The 23588-nt window shown below is 34.1% G+C and overlaps 2 protein-coding genes across 2 annotated transcripts; both read left to right on the forward strand.

The window, feature by feature from the left end:
• Nucleotides 1–6890: 6890 nt before the first annotated feature.
• LOC132170848 (copper-transporting ATPase RAN1) lies at nucleotides 6891–15281 on the forward strand. Its single transcript, XM_059581971.1, has 9 exons — nucleotides 6891–7294; nucleotides 9411–10025; nucleotides 10143–10572; nucleotides 10763–11088; nucleotides 12327–12385; nucleotides 12500–12842; nucleotides 13291–13488; nucleotides 13666–13923; nucleotides 14508–15281. The coding sequence occupies exons 1-9, from the start codon at nucleotides 7001–7003 to the stop codon at nucleotides 14982–14984; spliced, it is 3000 nt and encodes a 999-aa protein (XP_059437954.1). The 5' UTR covers nucleotides 6891–7000; the 3' UTR covers nucleotides 14985–15281.
• Nucleotides 15282–22548: 7267 nt separating this feature from the next.
• Nucleotides 22549–23199, forward strand: LOC132169712 (VQ motif-containing protein 22-like). The gene has a single exon (XM_059580699.1). The coding sequence runs from the start codon at nucleotides 22549–22551 to the stop codon at nucleotides 23197–23199; it is 651 nt and encodes a 216-aa protein (XP_059436682.1).
• The last annotated feature ends 389 nt before the right edge of the window (nucleotides 23200–23588 follow it).

The following is a 23588-nucleotide window of genomic DNA, read 5'->3' on the forward strand; positions in this document are numbered from 1 at the left end:
AAAATTTTCATATTGCCCATAATTTATTTATTTTTACTTTTTATAAAAAAAATTTAAAAAAAATATTCGGGGTGGCCGTAGCCACCCCTTTGGCCATCTGGCCATTTTTGCAACTCCCAATTTTTTTATTTTTTTTTTATAAAAAATAAAAAAGTAAAAAAAATTAGGGGCAATATGAGAATTTTTGGATGAAATTGGTTGAATTTAAACAAATTTGCAAGTTTAGGGGGGTGCATTGCAAAAATTGAAACATTGGTGATCGAATTGAAAATTGCCCCAAACTTTGAGGGGGTAAAGTGTAATTTTCCCAATATAACTAAGTAGTCTAAGTTGCATTTTTAGATTTTAGATTCTAAAAGTTTCTCTTTTTATCCATAGAGGTCAAGTAGGTTTATGAACAACAGACAACCTTCTTTTTTTAAAACTAAACAAATAAATAAAGGAAGAATACATTTTTTTGAATAATGATAGATACTGTATTTTTATCTTTTTTTTTTTATTCAACATTGTATTAAAATTTAATAACATTACATTCATAATTCAGTAATAATTTTAAAAGACAGATCAATTTTGCGGGAATAAAATTTTAAAAGCCATACTTAAAAAGGCAATCCCGCTCGACCTAAGGCACCAAGTACTTTTATTACTTTCTTTAATTCTTTCCCTTAAAAGTTATTCTTTAAAAGACCGATCCCTTCCATTGTTTCTTTCTATTACTAAACCTTCTTTTTTTTCTTCTCAAACTTGTTCTTTCAAAAAGTACTTAAAGAGACACGAGTCATATCATAGATAAAATATGCATACACGTGATAAATCATTTTGGAAAACTTACTTACAACTTTTACTTACACCATTGCCAGTCATTTGACTCATATCACATGTCGGTTTGCATCATGTTACATTGATTAGGTAGGATTTGTTCCTTTTTGGAATTCCTAAAACTCCATCGAACTATAAACAACCTTTTTCTTCAAGAAAATCCTAATTTTTTAAGTTTGGGTTGTCCATTCGAACGGCCTACGGTCACAACTATGAACGAGGCCTCCTAGAACTAGCTCGTTTAAACATATGCTATTGTTAACGTAACTCTATGGTTCTATCTTGTTCGAGCGAGACCTATTTCATTCAAATGAAATTGCTCCACTCTGAACATCTTCATGTGAAAACTACTATAAAGCATAACTTTGCTTCATCCAATCTCTCCCCCGGCCCGGTCCATGTAACCCAAAACAATCGAACACATATCTCAAGATGTTAATTTTTAATGTAAAAAATATATAATTTTGATTAAATTAATTTTGTATTTTACTCTTTTCTCTATACCTTACCACAATATAACAACAAAATCTTTCGAGTAATGCTATAAGTCTCTCTTGTGTCATTCTTATGTCTCTCTAAGGATGATGTGATTCTTAAAATCACCATTAGACTCGTGATCGATCATTATTGGATTTTGATCAAAGGACGATTTTAAAAGTCACCTCATTTTTTGATTGACATAAGAGAGACTAGTAAAATTACTCAAACCTCCCTTCTATCAATAAAAACAACCAAGATCTTCAACACTTACTCAACCACACCGATCACATGACTCACAATATTATAAAAATTCTATTTTTATCCTTTATCTTTTATCTTCTTTTTTTAAAACCTCAAACTCACTCTTAACATATTAACAACTTCACACAACCTCCCATTAACAACAAAAACATCAAAAACACAAACTAAATCTGAAACACATGGAGAAAGAAGTAGGAACTTACCCCCTTTTGGTTTCCTTAAGCTTTCTCCATCTTCAAGACTCTCTCTCTCCTCTAAAACCCTAAAAAGAGCTCACCATCTAAACACACTCTCAGCTTCAATGGACAAAAGACGAGAGAAGATGAAAATTTTATTTGGTTTCGAACGTTTAAATAGACCTAGTTCGTGCACTGTACAAATATCATTCAAACGGACTATGCTTCCGTTCGAACATATCACATCACGCATTTAATATGCATCATATCTATGTCGCATCTCACCTAACCCGCATAATTGTCAACAAGTGGATATGTCGTTTCGTTAGAATGACACGCTATCTGAAGAGTAGTTCCCCAGTCGGAGGTCCATCACCCAATAAATCATTAGAGGGGCTTTTCATCAGTAGTGCTCTCGGTTCTTGACGAGGGGCGTGGGCCTCGATGGGTCGTGAGCCCATAGACTTTTGTGGGCCTAATAATGGACTTGCGAAGTTTCATATCATCAAATTAAAATGTGAAAATCCCTCCTCCTTAAGTGATAGATCAAGAACAATAAGGTATAATAGGTGTCCTAAGAACTCTCCCTATGTATACGTCTTAACTTCCATTGTAGATAAGCTTACTTAAGGATGTAAACGAACCAAGCTTGAGCGAGCTTCTCTTGTTCGAGCTTGACTCGTTTAAATTTTACTCGAGCTTGAGCCGAGCTAAAAAATTGAGCTTGAGCTCATAATAAGTCGAACCGAGCCAAGCTGGCTCTTATATTTATTATTATTATTATTATTTTATAACAAGTACTCGTAAACGGTTCAAGAAGCCAGCTTGCATATGAGCATTTGCTTAGCTTGGCTAGCCGAGTATGGAGTCTGAGTCAATACAGTAAGACACTTGGTTTCGAAGAAAGATGATATGCATCTTCTTATAAATAAGCAAACTTGAGGATTAATGTTTTCTTAGCAATGTAGGACAAGTTAACAGGTTGTATTCAGACTGCAGTGGGACAACGCCCCTACAAAAAAATATTTTTTCAATGTCTCTCTCTCTCAATCTCCCTTAGCAGTCACAACGCATCTTTCACCCAAACTCACTCTCATTTCTCACTCTCTCACTCTCGCTCACCAAATTTTTGTAAACAAAATTATATACATACATTTGTTATATATATATATATATATATATAGTATATTTGTTATTATTGAGTAATATTGACTATATATTATTATTATTTGTTACTTAATAAAAATATACGAGTCACGCCTAATAAACAAGTCGAGCCTTATATGAGCTTGCACATGAGCGCACTCGCGAGTATAACCGAACTGAGTTTACTTCGTTTAATATTCGAGTTGAGATTTGTATTTACGAAGCGTTTCATTTAATAATCAATTGAGCATGAGTCGAATTTATACGCGATCCCGAGCTCGATAACACCCCTACTTATACTATAAAATATTGACTCCGGAAAAAGGAAAGAAGAAAAAGTCTCGCTCTAGAGGAAATTTGAACATTAATTTAAACAAATTTTCCATATTCAACGCAAGGATACTCGTAACTTTGCGTCCAAACACGCGTTGCGTGGTCAAGCCATCGACGGCTGCCGCTAACGAACGAAGACGCCCTCCTGTCTTGTTCCCCCCTAAAAAGTCTCCACAATTCCCAAAATACCCAAGAGCTTCTGCGATTCCAAGTGGACATTAACTAACACATTTTTTATAACAATCATTAAATCCACGTGCTCACGCAGCCTGAAACGAAGGTAGAAAAACTCCCATTTGGCCATTTTTTAATAAATGTCATAATTTATTTTATTTTTTTTCAGACTACTATTTTATAAAATTGTTGAACATGAGAAAAATATATGAAAAAATTACAGTTTACCCTCTCAAAGTTGATAGCGTTTTTCAATTCGAACACCAAAGTTTCAATTTTTGCAATTCATCCTCCCAAAATTTCAAATTTTTGCAATTTGACCAATTGTATCCAAAACTTCCTATATTGCTCATAATTTTTATTTTTTATTTTTGATAAAAAAATTTTAAAAAAAATTCGGGGTGGCCGTAGTCACCCCTTTGGCCATCTGGCCATTTTTGCACTCTCAAATTTGTAATTTTTTTTTATTATTTTATAAAAAAATAAAAATTAGGGACAATATGAAAATTTTGAGATAATATTGGTCGAATTAAAAAAAAAAAAATTGAAACTTTGTAGGAGTGGATTGCAAAAATTGAAACTTTAGTGTTTGAATTAAAAAATGTTGTCAACTTTGGGGGGTAAATTGTAATTTTTCCAAAATATATATATTTTAATAATTTTTTCTAACTCGATTTTTAAAAATTGGGTGTCATTTACAAAAAATGAAAAAAAAATCTAATAAAAAAAAGATAAATGCTAGGTGTTCTTCTACTGTTCTCCTGGTGTCCTCCCAAATGTGATGTGACTTTTAAAATTATCGTTGAATTTGAAATTATCATTATTGACTTTTAATCTATTGATAATTTTAAAAGTCATATCACAGTTGAGAAGACACATGAAGAATACTAAAAAAAAAAAAACACTTACCATTTTCCTAAAAAAATAAGTGAAAGAGTAAAATAGGAGCTCAGGAAAAAAAATGAAAAAAGAAAATGAAAAAAAGGCAAAAGGCTCACGTGGCTGGAATAGAGATACCAACTAACTTGTTTAATAGGGGAAATTTGTTGCATTGTTGTACCCACTGTTCAAATCCATTTGTTGGGTTTCTTTTTCCTGACTTTCTTTTTTTATATTTCTTCAACATTTGGACAGGCTGTTGGATCTTTTTGGTTGAGGTTGTTGGTTTGGTTGAATTATGGTTGTATGAGACTAAGTTTGTATTATCAAAAAAAAAAAAAAAAAAAAAAATTATGTCTTTATAATACCAGATTCTCCTCCTCACATTTACCCGATGCTCGTGGCCGTGCGGGTTTTTTTTAACAGACGTGTTATACATTCTCTTTCGATAGTTCTTCTAATCTTTCAATTTTTAAAATTTTAATTGAATTTGTGAGGCCATGTTCAAGAGACGTGCTCTACATTTTCTTTCGGTTATTTTCTGATTCTTTCAATTTTCAAAATCACCATGGAACGAATCATTTCTCTTCTTTAAACAAATAGTGAAAAACCACAATTTTAACTAAAGCTTAGACTCTTCTTAGTTTTTTGTTTTTTTTTGTGTGTTTTTTTTGCTTTTCCAAATCTTAAAAAGGAAAATTTTTCTAGCATTTTAAAATTAATGCTTAGATTATGTAAGATTTTATGACATAGTGGGCTTAGATTTATGACAATCTTAATTTGATGGATAAACCATGAAAAGTTCATAATATCTTTTTTGTATACCATAAAAAAGAAAAAGAAAAAGAAAAGGGGGAGTGTTAGGGAGCTAAACAAATGAACTCAGAAAAATTTTTAAACTGACGTGGCAGACCGTGAGTGGCATATAAGGGAGAGAGAATTGCATTTTTTTAATTTTAACTCTTGCCACGTCAGTTGAAAATTTTTCTAAGTTCATTTGTTTGGCTCCCTAATACTACCCAAAAGGAAAAAGAAGAGGTTTGGATAATTAGTATTGTTTGACTCTTTTTGGTCTACTTTTAGGGGAAAAAAACTTGGGGTTCAAATTGATTTCTCTCATTTTCTTTTTAATTGAAAAAAAAAAAATTGATCCATATGAAAGTTCAAACTCCAATGTTGCCTATATATATATATATATATATATTTGCATTAAATTGAAGTATATATAAAGAAAAAATTACATTAAATTGAAGTAAAATATATAAAAGAAAAAAAAATTACATGAAACTACATTGACAAGTGACTTGAAATATGATTTAGTTTAGGTGGTGTAAAAAACAATTACATCACACTTTCTGTAGTTTTTTTATTTACTTTCAAGTTTTTTACCATTGGAAAGACTAATTTTTTTTTTTTCTCGTTATCAAAAAATCCAAAAAACAAAATATTAATTATAGATAATTAATGACAATAATAAAACTAAAAAAATAAGAAAACCAAAAAGATGGAATAATAATTAGGGTTAAATACCTCAGACCCCCCTAGGGTTTGCCAACTTTATTTTTTCCCTCCTGGGGTTTCACTTTTATCACAGGACCCCCTGGGGTTTTGATAAAGGATCAAATTAGTCCATCCGTTAGTTGACCGTTAGGACTGACACGTGGATCAATCAGATGTTGACACGTGGCACATATTTAATTTTTTTTAAATTTTTTAAAAATTTATTTATTTATTTATTTTTTTAAAAAAAAGGAAAGGAAAAAACTTGGGGGTGGCTCTTGGCCATTTGGGGGTGGCTCAGGGCGAGCCACCCCCCAAGTTTTTTCCTTCTTTTTTTTTTTTTTTTTTTTTAAATACATTTTTTTTAAAATTTTTTTTTAAAAAAATTAAATATGTGCCACGTGTTGACATCTGATTGGTCCACATGTCAGTCATAACAGTTAACTAACGGATGGACTAACTTGATCACTTATCAAAACCTCAGGGGTCTCTGTGATAAAAGTGAAACCACAGGAGAGAAAAAATAAAGTTGACAAATCCTAAGGGGGTATGAGGTATTTTACCATTGGAAAGACTAATTTTTTTTTTTCTCGTTATCAAAAAATCCAAAAAACAAAATATTAATTATAGATAATTAATGACAATAATAAAACTAAAAAAGATGGAATAATAATTATAACTATCAACCTCAGAAATAAGGGAAATTGATTAAAAGTGGAGTTGGAATTAAGACAACAGAAATCAAAACTAAAGAATGGAAAAACTTGAATAAAATTTTGTATTAAATTGTGTACAGAAAAAAGCTTAAATAAAATAAGAAAATACAATTAATAAATTAATGGTCAAAATTACAGAATAAAATGAACGTACAGAAGAAAATATCATCAAAGACTCCATCTATAATTCAACATAATCAAAGGCCAGAAGTAGAAGTTTTCCATAATTGACAGGGTCTCCTCTCACATGTGCAGTACAGAACCACCAAACCGGCCATGAAAGTACAAAAGCACCTACTCGGAAACCCCAATGTAAAACAAGGGCAAAATAGGAATCCAAAAAAGTCTACCCCACCAGCTTCCACCTGCAACTTGTAGTTAAAAGAATTGCTGTCTCACCATTTCCCTCGGAAGAAACTCTCTCTCTCTCTCTCTCTCTCTCTCTCTGTCCTTGATTTTCTCTTTTTCTTTATATTCTTTGTGCTTTGATTTTTCTCTGCTCTGGGGTACCCTCCAATGGCGCCGAGTCTGAGAGACCTCCAGCTCACGCGGGTAGCCGGCGCCGGCAAAGACGATGACGCCGGCGATCTCGAGGACGTACGGCTCCTGGATTCCTATGAGGACGGCGATAGATTCAGTAGAAGCGAAGAGGGGATGAGGAGGGTTCAGGTCAGTGTCACAGGGATGACCTGCGCTGCATGCTCCAATTCCGTTGAGGCAGCTTTGAAAAGCGTCAATGGGGTTTTGAGGGCCTCCGTGGCCTTGCTTCAGAACAAGGCTGATGTGGTTTTTGATCAAAGCTTGGTTAAGGTTAGTCTTGGCTTGGAATTCCCATGTCGTGTAATGTAATTGTGGTTGTGTTTGAATGTTAGTTTGTGGTGAATTGGGTAAAGGGTTAGTGTTGTTTCCAAAATGTTTGAGCTCTGTGAGTTGGTTTTGGTGTTTTGGACTATGGGTTAGTGGTAGTGTTTGCTTAATTTTTGTGATTTGTGCAGTCTTGTTAGTTTGTGTTCATTTTCTAATTTGTGGTGAGTTCGATCATATGTTAGTGCTACTTTTGAAAATTTGTGCTTTGTGGGCTTCTTTTGGAGATTTGAACTATAGGTTGATCTTGGTTGATTAGTTTCTGAGACTTCATTTTTTTTTTTTTTTTGTTGATAATTTTTTGTTTTGTTTATTTTGGAATTGCTGCCGAACTAGATCATGGTGAAGTGCTCAATTTGCTTTCTTTTTATGCCTTATGTATTTTATAGTTGGCATTACTTTGAGATAATCTATTAATCGTGAATATAATCTTATTATAATAGTTTAGCCTAAGGTTTTGAATTGAAGCTAGTCATTTTTTTATACAGTAGATTAGCCTTTATAGTTTAGTATATCTGGTTCATATTTTTTGTAATGATGCCCTAATTTTATTTCAGTAATTATGGACGCGAGAAATGACCACGGGATTGTTTAATGATAGAGGTTCATAGTGGAGTACAATTTTTTTTTTTTTTTAAATGTTCTTTTTAGTACGTGGTTCCTATTAATAATTGCACTTAACCAGGTGTTATTTATTGTTGAAATAATGAGTATGTATATCTTTGTTGAAGGTATGAATTATTGTGCTTGAATCTATGTGTGGATTACTGATTATTTTTTTTGAACTTTATTTGGTAGCAAGAGATATTCATGTGATCTTTGGTGTTCGAGTCTCTCTCTTTTATGGGGTGTTTTTATATGTACCTCAGGGGTGGGGTGGTTTTTTTGTTGGGAGATACAATCATGATCAGCACTTAGCTAAAGAAACACAATACTGGCATACTCCTTTTTATCGAGTTTATTTCTACAATTGATGGTGTTTCCCTCCCTCTCTCTCTCTCTCTCCAAATTTTCTGTCTGTTGATGTCTGATTTCTCTTATAGATTTGTATTTTCATGATGGCATATAATAGTATATAAATTATCAGTTAAAAAAGGCCAGAGATATAAGACACATAATGATTAGAAATATCGATTTTTTTTTTTTTCGACTGGCAAGTAATTCATTACAAAAGGAAACCTCACTAAAGGTGCACAACCCTAGTACACGATAAGTATACAAGAGAAACACCTAGAGAAATTGTGATTATTATATTAAACATTCTTTAAATACTTTCCAAATAGTCTAATTAACAATAAGCTTGGCCAATAGGATAGGTGCCTCTCCCCATGCCTTCTAGCTGTCACTTGACACTAGTGAACTTCTTGTATGTCCTAACTGGGGAACTGGACCAGAAGGCCAGTGCTTTATAGCGGCATCCTATGTGAGAGGAAAGAATTTGATAGAATGCTATGAGTTCTAGATGACATGAGAAAACTTAAAAAGAGCGTTAGAGATAGTGGCTCGTATTCATAATGAGTGTTGCATATGGGACATTTTCATGTACCGAGCTATGGGGTTTTTAATTGGTGACAACATGTGTATGTGTGTGTGTGTGTGTGTAGATGTTATAACCCTATTTTGATAGATAGTGAAAAGACTCCCCCTTGTCAATGTGGGCACAATGCTGAACCAAGTAAATTCTCTATGAACTATTTTCTCTATCATTCTCTTTATTTTTCACTGATTCATAGTTTCAACAGAGTGCAAATCTCAGTTTTCTCTTTTTTGGTAACTGTTGCTGTTACTTTCTGTTGTAGAGTTCCTATCATTCTCTTTATTTTTCACTGATTGCATACTTTCAACAGAGTGCAAACCTCGGTTTTCACATTTTTGGTAACTGTTGCTGTTACTTTCTGTTGTAGAGTTCCTGGGCAATTATTTGGAATCCTTAATTGTCTTTTCTTTCTGTGTGTGACTGCATGTGGAAATTCCTCGTAAAGAAGTTTATATCTACCAAATTGGTACTGGAAACCTTGGATTTTATAGATACTGAAGCATTTTGTGTCTTGTCCTAATTTAGGATGAAGACATTAAGAATGCAATAGAGGATGCGGGCTTTGAAGCAGAGATTCTACCTGAACCTAGTAATTCTGGAACAAAACCACATGGAACCCTGTTGGGGCAGTTCACAATCGGAGGTATGACATGTGCAGCCTGTGTAAATTCTGTTGAAGGTATTTTAAGAAATCTTCCTGGTGTCAAAAGGGCAGTAGTTGCCTTGGCCACTTCCTTGGGGGAAGTTGAGTATGATCCTACTGTGATTAGTAAGGATGATATTGTCAATGCAATTGAAGATGCTGGTTTTGAAGCGGCACTAGTACAGAGCAGTGAGCAGGACAAAATTATACTAGGGGTTGCTGGCATATACAGTGAGATGGATGTACAGCTTTTAGAAGGCATACTTAGCCACTTTAAAGGAGTGAGACAATTTCGTTTTGACAGAACATCAAATGAAGTGGAAGTTATCTTTGATCCTGAAGTTGTCAGTTCTAGATCAGTAGTTGATGGGATTGAGGGAGAAAGCAATGGGCAGTTTAAATTAAACGTAACAAGCCCTTATGCAAGAATGACTTCCAGAGATGTTGAAGAAGCCTCAAATATGTTTCGGCTTTTCACCTCTAGTTTGTTCCTCAGTGTAAGTATTTACTTTTTTATTGAAAAGATTTGGTGCATTGCATATCCTTCTTTTTTATTTTATTTATATATATAAGGCCAACGAATTAACTGCTGGCACACAATGCTTTGGCTCCAGATTCCTGTCTTTCTCATAAGGGTTGTTTGTCCTCACATACCACTGGTGTATTCCTTATTGCTTTGGCGATGTGGACCCTTTCAAATGGGGGATTGGTTGAAGTGGGTTTTGGTGAGTCTTGTTCAGTTTGTTGTTGGAAAGCGCTTCTACATTGCTGCTGCCAGAGCTCTTCGAAATGGTTCAACTAACATGGATGTTTTGGTTGCATTGGGAACTTCAGCCTCTTACTTCTACTCTGTGTGTGCTCTTCTATATGGGGCGGTCACTGGATTTTGGTCTCCAACATACTTTGAAACAAGTGCTATGCTGATAACGTTTGTATTGTTGGGGAAGTATTTGGAGTGTCTTGCCAAAGGAAAAACATCAGATGCCATCAAGAAGTTAGTGGAACTTGCACCAGCAACAGCAGTGTTGATTGTCAAAGACAAAGGTATGTATTAATGTGTGATTTTTTTATAAAAATAATGGAGGTTGTTGTATTTTTGGGACTTTACCTATCAGGATGGTTTAAGTTTCTATGCTTTATTGGCATACATAATTACATAGATTTATCACTTATTTTTTATCTTGAATTGATAAATTTTCAGTAACTAACTGGTTTTAGTTATTTTGGTGTTTAGGTGGGAAGTGTATTGAAGAAAGGGAAATAGATGCTTTGCTAATTCAGCCTGGTGACATATTAAAAGTTCTTCCTGGTGCAAAGCTTCCTGCTGATGGTGTGGTTGTATGGGGTTCAAGTTATGTTAATGAGAGTATGGTAACTGGTGAATCTGTACCTGTTTCAAAGGAGGTCAATTCATCAGTTATTGGAGGAACAATAAATTTACATGGTGCCCTTCACGTTCAAGCTACAAAAGTAGGAGGTGATGCAGTATTAAGCCAGATAATTAGTTTGGTTGAGACGGCCCAGATGTCAAAAGCTCCTATTCAGAAGTTTGCGGATTTTGTAAGTATTCTGAAAATAGTTTGACTGTAACCTTATCATGCTTCTGTTAATTTGTGCTATATGGGCATCCTTTAAATATATTTGTAATGCTTCTAGCTTTGGAAAAGAAAAAGAGATTGCATTTTACTTTTGCCTGAAAGGTGTAATAACTTTTATATTCTTAATTGACACTGACAGTATGCTATTTGTTTCATTGTGGCTTGGTAATTGGGAATGCTTGAATTGAAATTATTTAATGCTTATTGAGTTGCAATTGAAATTATTTTATGTTTATTGAGTTGCCAATCCGTATCATCTTTGAAGTTCATAATATATATGTCAGCCTATCTTCTCAGTCCAATAAATAAACTGGAATTTGAGTATATATATATATATATATATATATATATATATATATATATAGTATTAAATATTTTGAAGTGTTCATGTCATTGAAGTTGTCATCCTCAAGGGAACCTTCAGAAACATTTATGGGATCAGATCAAAATGAGAAAAAATTTGGTTTATTAAATTGTAGGGCCACCTCTGTTCATCTTGATTGCATCTCTACAGGCTATTAAGGTTTATTTGCATACGGTGTTTGGGCAAGTAACTCTTCAACTGGATTAGACCTTGTTTAAAAGTTTGGTGCATGCCTTTTTGTTAATAAACTCGAATGGATAGCTTTGAGTCTTCCACTTGGTTTTTGCCCTTTATAAGGGTCATATTTGTATTCCCGGGTGTATTATCCTCTGCCTCATCTGCTGGGATTACTTTCTTCAGCTGGTGGTGGATTTATCTGGTCCAAAGCCTGTGTTGGTTGGGTTAGTTATATCCAGACTACTCCTGGAAATTGGAAGATGAAGGACCAAATGGGAGCTTAAACTTTCTGGGTTTCTTTTATGGCAAGTAACATACTATAGACAGAGCCAAAAGAAAGGGGCTTTGAGCGTCAATGAGTCAGTACCCACTAATATTAATATGCATCTTTCTCTGCAAGCCTTTTACAGGGGCTGATTGGATCAGCTACTGTGATGCTTTTCCACCCCATGAAAGTTTTATCTTAAAAATACCCCCAATTTACACATTGTGGAGTTTATGTCCTTCTCCTTATTTATACGAGTCCCACTTTTTCTCCTTATATCATTTTCTGCAATTAGTCCTTGGATTTACATTTTCGAAATTATAGATTGATCTGGTCATATATATAATTCTTGTATAAGATATCGTTCCTATCTTACTTCTCTTTATTCATGCAGGTAGCGAGCATATTTGTTCCTACAGTTGTTGTTTTGGCATTGTTGACATTATTGGGTTGGTAAGTTCACATTTCTTTGGGCCTGCTGCCATGCTCTCATTGTGAATTTTTCATACTGTTAAAACTGTTGCCCCTCATTTTTATTAAATGTTTTCTTTTGTTGATGGTCTCAAGGTATATTGGTGGAGCCCTTGGAGCTTACCCAGAAGAATGGCTACCAACTAATGGAAATTACTTTGTATTTGCCCTCATGTTTTCAATATCGGTTGTGGTTATCGCATGCCCCTGCGCTCTCGGATTGGCAACACCAACTGCTGTAATGGTTGCAACTGGGGTTGGGGCTAATAATGGTGTGTTGATAAAAGGAGGAGATGCTTTAGAAAGGGCTCAAATGATTAAGTATGTGATATTTGATAAAACTGGCACCCTAACCCAGGGAAAAGCCACAGTTACAACAGCAAAAATTTTTGCAGCAATGGATCGTGGGGAATTTCTTAGATTGGTGGCCTCTGCAGAGGTGACTTCTGATTTCTCAATTAGTTTTCGATTTTTTGCCCTAAAACTCAGACTGTTCTTTAGGATTTGCCACTTTTGGTTCAAAATATAGTGCCAGAAGAAGGTCCCAAGAAGATCTCATAATATCACCACTATAGAAAAGAAAAATGTTGGCATAATATTTTTTCCCGTGAGAAACGAACAGTTTGCTTTTCTGTAGTGTAAAGTGACATTAAATTGGTGTTGAACTGCATAAGTTGGTAGCAGAGAAAACAAACATTTTGTTTTCAATTTTGTTCTTGTTACATATTTGTTCTGTTTTTTTTTTTTTTTTTTTTTCTTTCTTTCTTTATTTTCTCGGAATTGAACTCATCCAAATATTATGCAATAGTCATACTACAGAACCAATCTTTATTTATTTATTAATTCTGGTCAACCACTTTATTTTTTAACTTTTATCCGTGGCTTAGGCCAGCAGTGAACACCCTTTGGCAAAAGCAATAGTGGAATATGCACGCCATTTCCATTTCTTTGATGGGCCTTCTGCAACCAAGGATGCTGATAACAATAGCAAAGATTCAATTTCTGGATGGCTTTTTGATGTGTCGGAGTTCTCTGCTCTGCCAGGAAGAGGAATCCATTGCTTTATTCATGGAAAACATGTCTTGGTGAGTTGTCTTGCACTAAGATATCTTTTTTTGATATGCAAATGTCAAAGCTTATTTTCAAGATGAATTGACATTTGCATATATATATATATATAAGATATGCAAATGTCAATTCATCTCGAGAATATGCTTTGTAACTTTTGGGATTGCTTAACGGAGGCAATGTATCCTGAACAGGTTGGTAACCGGAAGCTGATAACTGAGAGTGGAATCTCTATTCCAGCCAATGTCGAAAATTTTTTAATAGAGTTGGAAGAAAGTGCCAAAACTGGAATACTCGTTGCGTATGACAATAACTTAGCGGGTGTTTTGGGAGTTGCAGACCCACTAAAGAGAGAAGCTGCCGTGGTTGTGGAGGGTCTTGGGAAGATGGGTGTTACGACAGTCATGGTTACAGGAGACAACTGGAGAACAGCTAGGGCTGTTGCAAACGAGGTCAGCATAGAGTTTTTATTTGTGAATAATTTAAACCCGCGATTTTAGCATTATAAAACTCTAGTTTCTTCGAATTCTGATATTTAGGTGATGAGTCTTAACTTGCTTTTTTAGGGTCTGATGGAGTTCGACTCTTACCCATATATTATATTTTCATATATCATAAGAAAAAAAGCTTTTTGTGTTAATTTTTAAATTGTTAATGGAAAGGGAATAGTAGTATTTTCATGTCATTTTTGTTATTTATTTAAGGGAAAAATTAAAAAAACTTTTTAGATTTAAAATCTTCATAAACTGTAGTCTGAAAGGCAAAATCCAAAAACTAGGTCTAAAAGGCAAAATCTAGAAAAGCACAAGGAGATTCTGAGATATTTGCCCTTGAATTTATTATTTGTACTTAAACATCAGACTTTATGGTTCCTAAGTATACATTATTAATTTCAGTGGGTTTGCATGCCCCATTTTGTGATTTTCAAAGTACCTCCCTCCTCTTTTGTAAATTATGTTGTTTTGATAAAATTTGTTGCATACAAGTTGAAACCAAATGTCAAATTTGAAAAAGGAAAAATGTTTATGCTGGGCAGGTTGGCATTCAAGATGTTAGGGCAGAGGTAATGCCCGCAGGAAAAGCGGAAGTCGTCCAATCATTCCAGAAAGGTGGTGAGCTAGTTGCAATGGTGGGAGATGGGATCAATGACTCCCCTGCTCTAGCTGCTGCTGATGTTGGTATGGCTATTGGGGCCGGGACCGATATCGCCATAGAAGCTGCCGATTATGTATTGATGAGAAATAACTTGGAAGATGTAATCACAGCCATTGATCTGTCGAGGAAGACGTTTTCACGGATTCGATGGAATTATGTGTTTGCCATGGGCTACAATGTGGTTGCTATCCCAATTGCTGCAGGGGTTTTGTATCCATCTCTAGGAATTAAGTTACCGCCATGGGCGGCGGGTGCATGCATGGCTCTCTCATCTGTAACTGTAGTATGCTCTTCTTTGCTTCTTAGGAGATACAAAAAACCCAGATTGACAACCATACTAGAAATTACTGTAGAGTAGAAAGAGAAAATTGAAAAACTTTGAGGTTTTGGCTTCATGTCAAGATAAGAAGATGGGTGTGATCAAGTGTTATATCCCAATTTTGTATATTTCTGTCTCTTTTGCAGTGGGGGTGTAAGATTTTAGCACCCCGTCATTGTAAATGCCACTTGTACAATAATTTTCCTTGCTGCTTTTTCTGTTTTTATCTTTTTCCTTTTTTATTTTTTATTCAATGAGGAGTCTCTCTCTCTTGCATGTTTGGTATGTGGAATAGACTCTTGAAATTGATTGATTATTCTTATAAAATAGCTATTATTTATTGAGAAATAATTCACGTCAATATTTTTTTTTCATTCTTTACTCATCTCATCCTATAAATTTAATAGATCAACTATTAGATTTGTGAATTCAACTCAAATCCAATGGTAGATTCATTTATTTACTATAAAGATGATTAAAAAATGAATGAGTTTTATCGTTTCTCTTGTTTATTTGGATGCACATCATCTATAGGAATAGATATTCCCATGAAAATAGCTATCTCTAAAAAATGAGATGAATAACTATTCTGGAAGGAAACTCATAGTAAATCAGAGACAGTTTTCAATTTTTATTATTTTTTTTTTGGGGAAAAATTTAGGATTTTTCCTTATGTTTTTTTTATTGTTTTTATTTATTTATTTTAAAATAAAGTTGTAATTTCACAAAGAGTTCATTGAAAATTGGCTATGGAGGGATTGTATAATTTGTTACAACAACATGCTACATCCATTTATAAATCTATTTTGAAACCACATAAATTTATTTGTCATAAGATCAAAAAATTTAACAAATATATATATTACCCATTAATTCTACATCTAAAGTCATCTAAAATAATCAACTTTGCATATTATTATCAAGCATTCCTGGAGAATAACAAATATTCAAGATACTAAAAAGGATTTTTTAAATCTGTCTGAAGCTTTTAATTTCTGAAAAACATTTCCCCAGAAGCCCTATATAACAGCCTGAGAAGATATTCTTAGGTTAATTAATATCCTCTCTCAAAAATACTATCATAAAAAAAAATATAAGGAATTTTTTTTTCTTTTCAAATTTTTACAAGAAAAATATGCATGAACAGATGATCCACATAATTAATAATTTCACTTGCACAAAACTCTTGTAGCTTGTGTTACGAATATTGTATTCTTGGGGGGTGTCCATTAGATTATCTCCTTTTCATGTACTTGTAGAAAAAAGAAAAAGAAAAAAAGACCCGTTGCCTTCAATGGTGGTGGCATAACGATTGTATCAAATGTTCAAATCAATCAAATGGAGGTGCATTAAAAGTCCAAAGACAAAGCCAACACAAGAGCTGCAAAGTGGACTGCCTATCAAAATTAGGGGTGGGCAAATTAATCGTTACCGTTTAACCGGCCGTCTACCGGCTTCGACCGAACCGATATAAACCGTAGCCGATATGCCGATATCCTTATCGGTTAAAAAAAGTATACCGGAATTCGGTCCGGTCCGGTTAAGCGGTTCTTATCGGTTAACCGATTTAACCGATAAGAAACCGGAATTTTTTTTTTTTTTTTTTAATTCTAGTCCCAAAACGGCGCCGTTTAGTCTTTTAGAGAGGTTTCCAAATTCCCACAAGTGACACAAGTTTCCGAATTTGTGTAATGATGTTGCCCATGACTTATTTTCCTTTTGCTAAGTGACTTTAATTAGTTAATACTTTGTTTATTATTCATTAATGAATTTTATTTTAATTTGGGTTTGGGTTGGTTTGATGTTTTTTTTTTTAAGTGATGGCATTTGATGGGATTTCTTTGCCTTTGGTAAAAGCATTTTTCATTAACTAGTTTTGCTAGTCTAATTAGTATTCATTATGTTAATTAGTCCATTTGCTTTGGAAAAATGTATTTTATAATATAAAAAAAAAAAAGTTGAAGTGGATCAATATAAAAAAGCTTCAATTTTTAGCCCAAAAAATAAATATTTGGATCCCAACAAAAAGTATTTGGTCCCTAAAACAACTCATTTTTAATAAGTTATTTTAGCCCAACAAAAAGTATTTGGGCTTTCAAAAGTCAAAAAAACTCATTTTTGATTTTTGGCCCAACAAAATAAATCAATATAAAGCTCTCGGTTAAATCGGTTAACCGGTTTAACCGGACCGTTTAACCGTGTACCGTTTTAACCGAAATTATCGGTTAAAATTCTTATTGGTTCGGTATCGGTTAATAAACCGTTTAACCGAAAATTATCGGTTAATAACCGATAAGGTCCTTAACCGGACCATTTTGACCGATACCCAGGCCTAAGATTCAAAATTGTTTTGAAAAAAAAAAACAAAAAGAAGACAAATTCCACCTGGTTAATCAAAGAATTTTCAGCTTTGAGGTATCGTCAATATTGATTGGAGTCCACAACAATTATTTGTCTAAATTGTTAAGAATTAGAACAGGTAATACAATAGATTTCACATAAAATTTATCAGTCTAAACAAATTTTGAACTATCTGCACAAATTTATAATTGAGAAAGGATATTTAGTAGACTCTTATACGACTGTTATACAATTATAATGATGTAACAGTGAATATCAGCCATTAATTTTTATTTTTACAAGTCAAATGTTGATTTTTACTGTCATATCATTATAGTTGTATACTTGTATGACAGTCATACGAGAGTTTACTAAATAACATTACTCTTTATAATAATTCAAACAAATAATTGATATGGACAGTAATTTATTGAACTTTGAGGTGAAGCTGTCGTAATTGTCTGAATTGCTAATAATTATGACAGATAACTTGAGAGACTTCATCTAAACCTAATTGTCTAAATAAATTTTGAATTGTTAAGCCATTTACTCAAATGGACTGGTTTTTATAAAAAACTCTCGTCTTATCTGCTTAAATTATTATAAGTTTGAACAGATAATTGATATGAATGGTAATGGGAGAAGAGGACTGGTCAAAACTTTCGAGAAGGAATGGGAAAGTCATATAAGTTGGAGGATCAATTTGGGATTTGTTGGTGTTAATTATTGCTTACCAGTGTCCTTCTTTTGACCAATATCGTCACCCATGTCGTCAGCTTGTACATCTTTAGGTCTTTACCGTACTTGTTCTTTCACACAATAACGTTGGTGTTAAGAAAAAGTGAGGAAACAATGGCAAATTAAAGGAAAAAAGTTGTGACCAAAAGGAGGAAAAAAAAAAAGAAAAAAAGAAGAGAGCTGTAGAAATATTTCTCATTAAAAAAAAAAGAAAAAGAGCGTTAACGATGAAGTTAATCATTTAATTAAAAAATATATATATGGGTTTAAACTATTTTTTAATAGTTGACATTCAAAAAGTAGGATATTTAATTAAAATAAAAGATGAATTATACAATTAAGATTTGAATTCAGGATCTAGAGCTCTAATACCATGTTTTATCATCATTTTTCTCAAAAATTCAAGGGTAAATTTATTCATTCATTATGGATAAATTTATCAATTCCATTTAATACGGTCAAAGCAAAAAACAAGAGTTTTCTGCTCACCACTTAGAAGCTCACACCTTAGCTTAGAACAAAAAATAAAATGAGAACAAAACAACATACTATTCCTCCACACAGCCATTTTAGTCACTTGCCTCCACCACTTGAAACCGCTGCCACCCACTACCTCCGTGTCTCTCTCTTTGTCAGCCACATGGGGGTGGTGCGCTGCCACCCCTGTGGGTGGTCAGCGAGCCACCCATAGGCCATGGGGTGGCCATGAGCCACCCCAGATGTGGCCTGCGCCACCCTAGACGTGGCCGGGGTGGCTCGTCGGCCACCCTTGGGGTGGTGCACGACCACCCCATGGCCTAGGGGTGGCTTGCTGGCCACCCCAGCCAGATCTTAGGGTGGCCAGGCCACCCCATGGCCATGGGGTGGCTGTGGGTGGCTCGTGAGCCACCCCGACCACATTTGGGGTGGCTCACGGCCACCCTATGGCCTAGGGGTGGCTCGTCGGCAACCCTCAGCAATTTTGAGGTGGCTCGCCAGCCCCCTCAATAGTTTTGGGGTGGCGCCTCATGGGGTCGACGGAGAGAGAGACGGAGGCAGTGGCGGCGGGTGGCGGCTCAAATGTGGGAGGATTAATCCATGTATTTTTTTAACATATATGTTTTTTTTTTTTTTTTTTGTTGCATTTTTCTTGAATTGCTAATGTGCTATGACTATATAGAAGTTGCCCTCAAAAATAATATAACCTTTTACAACAAATAATTTTTCTTCTCTTGACAAAATACCCATCGCAAAAATCATTGGAGCCACCGTCTTTGTTGGTTTTGGTCCTTTTGGAGACTCCAATGTCGGAGGCTTGGAAGTGCGTGGTGGGCATTGGGTTAGAATGAATGAAAAACTTCATGGGATTTATTTGAATTAAAGATACAGTATTTTTATCTCTATTGTATTTGGTATTTTTATTTGATGTGTCAAATTTTTATTGAAGGCTAGCTGTAAAATGGGGTTTTAACTTTAATTTACACTACATCCTAATAGAATAGATTCTAAAAAATAATAATTTAATCAATACTGTAGCACACTAAAAAGAAAAAAAAAAATATTTTTTTTTGTTTTGAAGTTGTTAAATTTGCAGGTTCCTTCTCTTATAAGATGTTGATATAAAAAGGATTACCTGGTCAAAGGGAGCAACTCCCATTTTTCTAACTTCCCATGGACTATCATATATTGCTTTTCAAGAGGAGGAAATTTTCTAAGAAAGAGCCCAATGATACTGATAGAAAGACTCAGCTTTTACATTAATATATAACGACGGTTACCAGATCAAATTCAACCACCATTAGGGCACATGATGAGCACATCTTCTGGTCAAAATCCACATGCAATGAACTTTGCCTTACAACCAATTCATTTGTGACAATGACATAGTAACTTTAATTCCGTGCAATAAGGTTGTCTTATTACATTATCTCACTTGCTTTAATAAGTGTTTTTAGAGTCTAAACATGTGGGGCTTGAGTTGCTCAAAGAATATTCGCTAAAAAAAGTTGGAATTTGAATAGGCTTTCACATGGCTGCACTATTACAGTGAGCCACAGCCAGATCTTTTTCATTTCTTATTATCCCTCCCCTCCTATCTCTGTTCCTATTACCAGTGGGAAGGATCCTCCTGTTTTATTGTTGTTTTCTTAGCTATTTCTTTGTATTTCCATTTCCTTTATGTTGTTTGTTTGCTTAATTTGTTTGTTGTACCCACAAACAAACAAAAAAGATCTATATGATTAAGAAAATGAGAATTGTGCATCATGTGCGTATGATTGTATATAAATATATGGATAAATTATTATAAAAATTATAAAAGTTTACATCACTTCTGTTTCCATGTAATTGAATTGTCAGGTTGAACCTTCAACTTTTGAAATTTGTAAGCTATAAATATCCTGAGTTCACACAAAATTAATTAGGCTTGGTCTTAAAGTACATAAATGAAACTGACTTCCTTTTGATTGCATCCAAGATACAGTAAGTTATTGCAATAACAAGTTATACAAAGTGTACAAAAGTTTGATAAGGATAAGATTAGGGTGAGATGGGTTGACTTGGAATTTTCATTCCAATTCATTAAGATTAAATTATTTAAAATTAAGATGATGATTAATTAAGAGTTCTTTGATGTGTCATCTTATTGTATCTATTTGAAGATCATCTTATGATTAACAAAATCAGAGAAAATATTTGTAAAATTTGTAGTATTCTGATGTCGAACATAACTAGGATTATTTTGATAGTAGCAGAAACTAAAAATTGAAGATTAAAAAAAAAAAAAAAATTAGGAAGAAAGAAAATAATAAATAAGGAAGAGAAATGATCCATAGTTGCCAAAAATAAGCAAACAGATAAATAACTCTGAAATATTGAAATTTAATTAAGACATTTTTTTCTTCTGAGCAAATAATGCAAGAAAGAAGAAGAAAAAAACCAAGAGAGCCAAAGAAGAAGAAGAAGAAGAAGAAGAATAAAGAATTATTTAAAAGACCAACAAAGAGCGGAAAAAAGCTTTAGGAATTAGGTGTGTTTGGAGAATATATATATTTTGGTTTTGTTTGAATAATAATAAGAATTGATTTGTGCGATGTAAAGATGAAAATAATTTTGAATTTTTTTGTTGTAGAATAATGAATAAAGTTTTGTAATGTGAATAAATAAATTTTAACTTTTGAGAGAAATGAAAAACGAGAGGAAGAGGGCTTTGCTTAACACATCCAAAGTCTCTAGAGGCGCAACTACGTACTACTAAGTTACTAACGGTAGGTAGAGAGAGGGGGTGAGAGAGGGAAAGAGTGGAAATATTTCCATATGAAAGGGTTATGTAACAGTTTCCTAGTGCTAAATATACAATCTCATAATAAATCAAAGCGATAAAAGAAAAGAGATGAAAAATAGAGAGGATTAAGGTGGTTCGACCTATAACTTTCTTAATTTGATTAAATACAATGCTTACAAAGGTTGAATAATTTTAAATATAAACTAAATCCTTTGATTTAAGGTAATCAAAACATCTAAATCCATTGAGTTATGGTAATCAAATCATCAAGGATTTCTATTCATAACACTAAAGAATAGACAAATTTGCACTTGAAAGAGAAGAGAGAAAGAAAAAAAAAAAAAAACGAAAAGAAAAGAAAAAAGAAAGAATATAACCAACAGAGCTTGTAGTGCTAGAGTTTATCATAGAGTTCAAGATTTGATTCCAGGACCTTTTGATTTTGATACCATGTTATATCACTACTTGTATCCAACATAATTCTTCTATAAAGAGGAGCATATTATACTGTAAACATTACTCAAAGAAATAAGATTTTAAGGCTTTATCCTATGGATGTATGTCATAGACCAAACTACATAAATCTCAGTGTCACTATCTTATTATTTTCGAATCATTAGTTTCTTTCATGCGGAAGGTACTGATAGAGGAATATCTCTGATGCTTAAGTTAGTAGTGTTTTTAAGAGACATTAAAATGCACTAAGTATGAGCTTTGAGCTTAAAATTAAAAGTCCATTTTACCTCGCTTGAACTTACCTTTTATAACGGTTTTGACGTAACTCGCCTCGTCTCACGTAGGCCCACCTAAGCCCAAGCCCATGAGAGTGAGTGTTTGATGATCGTGGTTGAGCTGTATATCTCTATAACTTGAGGGAAAACGTGGGTACGGAGGAAGGGAAAGCCGTACATTACATACAATATACAAGAATGTTTCATATATATATATATATATATATATATATATATATATACACACATATATATATATTTGTTTGACCAAGTAATTAATTAAGGAGACGACGACCAGGAGTCTAAATCAAATTAATTAAGGTCGTTCTCTTCTTCTTTACTATCATCACGATTCACATTGTTGATATCAACAGACGATGTTTCCGGGAAGCTAAGCCCACATGCTTTGGCTCTCTCACACAAAAGAGTGGTCAACACCAAGACATGTCTTACTTGGACCAAAACCCCCCACCCCACTATAAAACCATCCCAGCTATGCTGCTTCTTCCTTTCACAACACCCACCGCCAACCATGAACAACACCACCATCCCCCCCACCTCTGATCACCACCATCAATGGCTGCCATTCTACGACCACCAATCCGGCGCCATTGACGGCCAGCCACCACCGCTGCCGCTTTCCCACGACACCACCATCGACTCCTCCAGCCCTAGTGCACCCAACAATGCTCACCAGTTGACCCCAAAAGGCAGCGTGTCAAAGGCAGCCAAAAGAAGGTCTAGGGCTTCCAAGAGAACCCCCACCACCCTCCTCAACGCCAACGCCAACAATTTCCGAGCCCTGGTGCAGCAATTCACCGGCTGTCCTAGCGCGGCCATTTCCTTTGGAAACCAGAAAGGTCCGGTCAACTTGGACTTTGGAAGAGGGAGAGAAGAAAACCAGCAGATTATATCTTCATTAATGGCGCCCTTTACTAACAATAATAATTATGATGATCATCATCATTTCCTTCAACAATCTCAGTCTCAGCAGTATCATCATCAGCAGCAGCAGCTGCAGCACCAAAGTATGTACTCTTCTGGGAATATCATGAATATCAATGCATCAAGCAACGTAGAGATTGCTGACGGGTTTGTATTGGACGATAATGTTTCTTTCCATCATTTGACGATGGATTCTTTCTCTGGTGATCCGAAGAGTAGTAGTGATGGGTTCTTTTAGGAAATTTTAGTTTGTTGACTTTTAGAATAATCTTGATGGATTATATGATTATAGTATACTTGAATTACAATTATATAAGAGTTTATTAAATAATATTACTTTTTATAATAATTCAAACAAATACTTGATATGAATAGTAATTTATTGAGCTTTGAGTTGAGACTGTTGTAATTATTTAATTGCTAACCATGAGGACAAATAACATGAGAGACGTCATCTAAATCTAATTATCTAAATAAATTTTGAACTGTTATGTCATTTATTTAAATAAATTGATTTATATAAAAGACTCGGTATTATCTGCTCAAATTATTAAAAATTTGAACGGATAATTGATATGAAATAGTAATGGGAGAAGAGGACTAGGTCAAAACTTTCGAGAAGGAATG

The sequence above is a fragment of the Corylus avellana genome, chromosome ca2 (genome assembly GCF_901000735.1).
Source record: "Corylus avellana chromosome ca2, CavTom2PMs-1.0".
NCBI classification, from domain to species: domain Eukaryota; kingdom Viridiplantae; phylum Streptophyta; class Magnoliopsida; order Fagales; family Betulaceae; genus Corylus; species Corylus avellana.